The sequence below is a fragment of the Octopus bimaculoides genome, chromosome 5, assembly GCF_001194135.2.
Source record: "Octopus bimaculoides isolate UCB-OBI-ISO-001 chromosome 5, ASM119413v2, whole genome shotgun sequence".
Taxonomy (NCBI): Eukaryota; Metazoa; Mollusca; class Cephalopoda; order Octopoda; family Octopodidae; genus Octopus; species Octopus bimaculoides.
In genome coordinates, this window is record NC_068985.1 from 28,781,829 (window position 1) to 28,789,123 (window position 7,295).

At 35.4% G+C, this 7,295-nt stretch overlaps 1 protein-coding gene across 2 annotated transcripts in view; it reads left to right on the forward strand.

The window, feature by feature from the left end:
• LOC106868349 (cell adhesion molecule Dscam2) overlaps window positions 1-7,295 on the forward strand; it is a 267,763-nt gene that overhangs the window by 239,727 nt on the left and 20,741 nt on the right. For both annotated transcript variants that reach the window (XM_052968241.1, XM_052968242.1), the window contains 3 exons: window positions 3,946-4,149; window positions 5,680-5,830; window positions 6,676-6,812. In XM_052968241.1, the coding sequence (XP_052824201.1) occupies window positions 3,946-4,149; window positions 5,680-5,830; window positions 6,676-6,812 (492 nt within the window). The remainder of the gene's footprint in view (window positions 1-3,945; window positions 4,150-5,679; window positions 5,831-6,675; window positions 6,813-7,295) is intronic.

The window sequence follows — 7,295 nt, forward strand, 5'->3', positions numbered from 1 at the left end:
GCTACAACAAATATTCTGCTCAATACCACAGATTTGCTTGTCAGTTGCTTGACCTTAACCAGTTGAACATGTCTCTTGGTGGCTGACGATATGTGCATCTCTGATCACGAGCAGAAGTAGTGGGGGAGCATCATAGCCGTGTGTTGAGAAGAATTCTTTGGGGTTTGAATAATTCACCTCTGGAAACATGGGTGCTTTGCTCAACATCCTTAAACAAACCTTATTCAAGGACCTTTTGAGAGGGATGGGCTACTTGACCTGAAGAAAATTCTAACTGGGCCCCACCTGCGAGGTCATGCGCTGTTTATCTTGATATGAGATCACCGTGTCGCTCACATTTGGTTGTGATGCATGTGTCTGGTGTACCCTTATTAGACGGGTAGTTATGATGGGTATTTTGGGCTTCGAATATTTTACCCCAGTGTCACTTTAATGGTATGCACTGCTCTCTCACTCAATAATAATAATAATAATACAAGCAGAATAAATATAGTCTACCACATTGTAAATGATTGGCGCAAATTCCCTTCCCGCATTAGTGTTTTAATGTTTCAGGAAAGAAGCGAAGTCTTTAGTGGAAAAATAAGGCATTGAAATGCGCCAGAAAATCTGAGCGCTTGATTCGATTTAAAATAACATGGAAATGCGACGGTTGTTTTGAAGGAAATTTATATGCTTGTTATTGGACAATATCTACTGGGACTGCTAAAATTGACAAAGAATCTATTAACTGTGTAAAACCGATACGTAGAAATATATTTCCAGTGTTTCTCGTTAATGTAAGCGCGTAAAAACTAAACCGGAAGTAAGGTGTGGTTTGGTTTTCTACTACAACCAATAGAACCAGTTGTAATAAAATACATTCATATTGTAATCGCTAGTAAAAATAGATATGAAAATGAAAAAAAAAAATATTATAATCAAAATTTATAAAGGGACTTTTTGGTTAAGACCTTGCTTTTGATGATCGTACTACCATCAGTATCCCAAACAGTTTTCTTCTATCCCTTTTATTTCTTTTTTCTTGGTTCTATAAATTCGATCATTCCCAAACTTCTTTATTTGCTTCTCTTCACCTACTCTACGTGTTCAATTTTGTTCTTTTTCTTTGCGTTTTTTCGAAATACTTGCTCCTTTCAACTTTCAGACTCCCAATCATTGTTTCCCACTATAATATCTCGTTTGCATCTTAATTTATTAATAAAAAAAACAACACTAATGAATACAATGTAGTTAACAAATAGGGACGTGCCAGCAAAAATCATTTAGTAAGTATGAACGATTTCTAGCCGTAGTGTGACATAATGTATTGAAGTTTCGATAACAGCTAAGAAGGGCAGAAGGGTGGTGGTGGTGGTGGTGGTGGCAGCAGTAGTAGTTGCTTTCACAAAGCAGTTGTATTTAATACCCAATATTGAAATAATTTATGCTGTGCTTGATTAATAAAACAAAATTGTTAATATCATTCTCATTTTAATTTCAAAAGAATCTCCTGTTTTATGAATGCAACAAATAGTTTGCAAATATTATCAAAATCATAAATTTAATGATTTGGCCTAATTTAAAAGAACGCAGAACTATAATTCTGTGACAGTTTATATAAAAAGACATGACAATTGTCAGATGATATTGAGCAAGTCTTAGGTAAAAGAAAACAGTAAAAATGTAAAAAAGTCAATGCTTCCCTTCAGATTTTTTGTTTTTTTCTCAAATGCAAATATAAAGGCCTCAAAAACAATAGAAAATAGGTCGTTTGATAAAAGGGTCTCCGGCTAAAAGTTTAAACAGACACAAATTGGTACACTGAATAACAAAACTGATTGAAGCTGGAAACATTAATTTAATAATATAAACAATATTTATATTTTTTTAAATCATCAATATAAGTCAAGATTGTTTTAATGTTGAGTGTCATAAGGAAATATTGTCTATTTACCAGCTCTAGATGAGGTATGTCAGAAAGAGGAGTGCTTAGAAGAAAATCGATATACTTTGGTTTTGCAAATAACAGGAAGGGTTTCCATAAGTCTTCAAGAGAGTTGTCAGAGTAAGCCCTATGTGATGTAAAGCAAGCTTAATACGTCCTTGGTTGGACAGAATATATCGAAATATATAGAAATGTATGTCAGTTATTTAAAAGTGAGTATGAGGCAAAAATGTCAAATTACTGGCTGCAGAAAGGCAGTATATGAGTAAGAAGATAATTACGAAGGAGAGAGCAGATACTGGAGATATTGTAGCTGATTTGGATCCTTAGTATCTTTTCTGCTTTGTGGTACATTGAGGACAGAGGCTAAACGCACACTTGGCTTCCAATTACATGTGGTTGACTTGGATATGTCGGTCACATTGATTCTGAAGAAAAACCTATCTCGGAAAAAAACCCAAATGACGGGTAGGGAAAAAAGTTTAGTGTCAGTGTTGCTGCAGGTCCCATATTAGCCCCGAATGACGAAACCTCTGATTAAACATATTCTATCTATAGTCATTTAATTTTTTTATTATGCGGAGGTAAACCAGGATCTGATTATTGAATATGTTTTCTAATTTAATAGAGGTAATTTGAAGTACATCTGGTTGTTATTTTTAATACGTCGTGTGACTACATAAAGGGCTTCACATTGCCCAGTAGAAAGGAAGTCAATAGAGCCAGACGAAAGACTAGTAGGATCCTAGAAATCTCTCAGTACATTAATTTCATGCTTCTCCAAACGAAAAACGATAGCTTACTGTGTCTAGGTGGAGAGGAACTGCGTTGATAGCATAGGATAGAGGAGACGAAGACAACAGACCTCGAGATGATAAATTGTCGGTAAATACCACACCAAGAATCTATTAATGACTGGTTGAGTTTTCCCCAGAATACGTAAGAGACTTCACGGTTTGATGACAACCGAAGATGTTCGTGAATGAATACATAAAACCCAGTTTTATGTACTAGAAACGGGAAGTAGATATTTGGTCTTTCTGGGGTGCTGGTGTCCAAACTTTTTTTTTTCTTGTATTGGATTTTGACTCAATGTTTATTTTCCATGTACATGTCCACTTGTACATTTAACCCTTCTGTATAACAGGCTTTGTATACGTTAGGTCTTTATGGCCAATAAATAATGAGTGGTGATGATGATGATGATGATGATGATGATGATGATGATGATGATGGTGGTGGTGATGGATGCGTCTATCTACATTAAATTCATTATTAGACACTTTAAATAAGCTATTTGGCAAGTTGCCGCTCATTTAAGTACATATCAATCCCATAATTGTTTGAATAAACAAAGATTGGCAAGTTCAGGTTCTGAGGTTTATTACGATGATAAATGACATTTAAACAGACAGACGTTTTGAACTCTCGAGATAGTTACCCTCTCATACACTACGAACACGCAGTCAGTCGGCATCATATACTGTTGCAGCGAGCACAATATTTAGAGGTCTGTTGCACCATTAGCGTAGACAATTAATACGTACATAACTCAATAGAAACACCAGCGGAAACAACTTCTAATTAAGAACGATTTCGTTAGCTTGCAGCACTGAATTTACGCTTTCGAATAAGTCTTTGATATTCAACCATGACGAATCAACGCACAGTAAATTATTCTTCTTTATTGTTAGTTTTATTTACCTTTTTCTCATATTTCTGCTGAGGTAGAAAAAGATCAGATATATCAACACAGATATATCGACACTACCCTTTCATAAAATATATGACCCTCTACCTAAATAATAATGACTCAATATTTAATTACATGCTACGACGTTCAGTCCTGTTTATGTTGACTTCGCTATTAAAAACATTTCAGGCTTCATCAAGAATGTTTTATATCATATAATGAAGTCGATTCAATTCTCAATCCCTATATTGTACAGGTGTGGCTTTGCCAATGTACGAGATCAATGTTTATAAAAGTTGTTAATTTTGATTCTTTTCTTTTTCAGGAAACATTCTCGGAAACTATGTTGACATGAATTATACTCAAAGTACATCATCTTCACAAACGGGTGACGCACGAATGCAACTATTAGAAAATGGAACTCTGTTGATTAATTCAGCTGAGGAAACGGATCATGGCTATTATCTTTGTCGTGCTAGTAATGGCATTGGTTATCCTTTAAGTAGGGTTGCTCAATTAACAGTTCACAGTAAGTTGAGAAACAGTTTTTAGCGACAATTATTCTAAGTCGGTCAAATGAATAATGCAATACAATTTTATAATATTACATTGTTTTTTATTGTTGACTAAGAGATATGTTTATCCCTTTACCAATTGCATCAGAGATATCAACGAGATATAATATGATGTGAAATCCGATTACAATCTTGGCATTGAAAATGCCCCAAGATCATACCTTCCAGAAAATGTGGAAAAAGAAAATTGTGATTTTTAGGAGTAGGGTCAGATACTTAAAAGACGTGACCCACGTAAGTAGAGTGAATTGACTTTGACTAGTGACCTAAACTGATATTTCAGCTTTTTTTACCGTTATGCATCCGGTCTACAGTGCAAACAAAACATGGCAAGTAGTAATGGCTTCTGATATTACGTTCTGCACTCCTTGGATATAACAATACTGATGATAATCAGAAGTCTTTTTAATTAAGCAACGGAAAGCGAGTGCTAGCGCACCGGATAACCAAATTCCTTACCTTCTTTTTCTTATGGCTCCTTTGAACTACCTTTCATTCGACTCTACCTTTCATTTTTTCCGGGATCTACAAAAAGTTCTAGCCAAGTAGAGGGTCCACTTGACTATAACTGAATAAATATGTATTCTCTTGTTTCCCTTGTTACAACTTACTATAGAAATAAAGCATAGGAGTAAGGGAGTCAGTAGAGCGCCGGACTAAATTCTTTATCCTATTTAGTTGCATTCCATTACGTTATGAGTTCAATTTCAACAAGGCTCAATATGTATGTGTCAATTTAATTTATTTTTAGATTTTCTTAGAATTGTGCCAACATGCAATCATTATTAATAAACAGGAAAGGGTGACCAACTGGCAGAATTGTTAGAACGTCTTACAAAATGTTTAGCAGCTTTTCATCCGTCTTTACTTTCTGAGTTCAAATGCCACCAGGTCGACTTTGCATGTCATCGTTTCTGTGTCAATGAAATTGGTACCATTCGAGAATTTGGGTCGATGTAATCATATCGACTACCCACTTCCTCAAAATTTCAGGATTGTTAATAAACAGGAATGCTCCGGATATTTATATCCTCAGGTCAAATCTCTGCCGTATCGACTTTGCTATTCATTTGTGAAGAATCCTCATTAAAAAAATCGAATGTATGAACCGGTTTCTAACCCTTGACAGAATCAATTTTCTCCACTTTGGTTGCTAACCTGCTTAAGAAACTTGTGTCTATCAGGCACTTCTACTCCGAGCAATTAAACAATTATCTGACAATGTCCAATAGAAGACTCGGTAGGAGCATTGCATAATTTAAGAGTGTTTGTTTAGTTGCGATTATTCGGTATTCTATAGAAATTCTAAATTCTGAAAGAAATAAATGAAAAATTCTGCAGATGCTTCTTTTACAAGAATTGCCAACAATTCAATGTTGATTACTGTTATTATAAACCTATTACTGAGGAATACCTGTTAATTATTACCTTAAATACAAGACTAATCGATTCCTCTTTCTAAATCAATCTATTTTATTGACTAGTTCCTGCAAGGTATGAAGACGATGGTCAGAAAAATTACACTGTTAAGAAATCAGAGAATAGCACCATGGAATGTAAAGCGAGTGGAGATGAACCGATTTTTGTGACATGGCGTTTTGGTTCTGATACTATAAATAGTCAAACCAATTCAAGGTTAGTATGTTACCTCATAATTCATAAAATTCAATAGAGTCTGGTCGATTCTGGTTATCAGATTAATTAAGTGGATGTTTTTATGATCACATATACCCTGTCGCCAACCCTCACCTATTTCCAAACAATATATATTCTTCCCCGTCACTGGAAATGTTTTTACAGATAATATTAAACGGACAACATCTTGTATGGCGGCGACGCTCGTTTGCAATTAGCTCTTGATGTCAAGGTAACACACACACACACACACACACACACACACACACACACACACACACACACACACACACACACACACACACAGAGTCTGACATGAAAATAGCCGTAATGTATCTGTCTACATAAACCAATGCACCTCTCCTCTTTAGTGATGGCAGAATGTCATAGAAAAGAAATGCAGCTACTATGTCTAGAAGCGTCACTGTCGACGTGTGTTTATACATATTTCGTACCATTTGTAGCTTCTGCAGCCTTTACTCGTGTGACTCATAACAGAATACAAACTATTGAAAACCTTTGAGCTTACACTATGTGCCGGTTGAGCTACATGTTTTTAGAGGTGATTTATATAGTAAATAGCCTTGGAAAATCATGAACATTACATTATCACATTTTCCCTCTAAACGTAATTGACTCAGTATTTTGAAACCAGATTACAACCTTGATGCATTAGAAGTGTATTTTTATTTACTGCCACTCAACACTATATCGAATTAAAAATATTAATTAATGATGTATTTATTTACAGAATTATATTCACGTAAACTTTATTTCCTTTATCTTCTTGTCCTTCCGTATATTGTTTTACAGATTCTTTTATATTTGATCCATTGTTTCTTTAGACTAAAAGTGGAGAATATTGGCACTATTTCACGCCTGCACGTAACTGGAGCGGTTCGAGAAGACAGTGGCATCTATGTTTGTAATGCTGAAAACAAATATGGCTATGGAGAAACAACACGTCGCCTTATTGTCGTGGGTGAGTGCCTCGAACTATTCATTAAAATCAAGTATATAACAATACTTGGTCAAGCCAAGGTCTTGATTGACATGGCATGAGCAGTTTAAAATTGTTAATTGATTGACTGATTAGGAGTAATAATCTTTTCTACTAAAGACACAAGGCCTGAAATTTTGAGAGGAGTGGACTAGTCGATTACATCGGCCCTAGTGTTTCACTGGTATTTAATTTATCGACCCCGAAAGGATGAAAGGCAAAGTCGACCTCGGCGGAATTTGACCTCAGAACATAGCAACGGGCGAAATACTGCTAAGCTTTACGACAGGCGTGCTAACGATTCTGCCAGCTCGCTGCCTTTGATGAGAAGTAATATGAGAGAAACAGTTACAATGTTTACAGATTTTTAAAGTATGAAAAATGTATCTTGTAAGGTGTGGATTTCTATAGATGCAACACACACACACACACACACACACACACACACACACACACACACACACA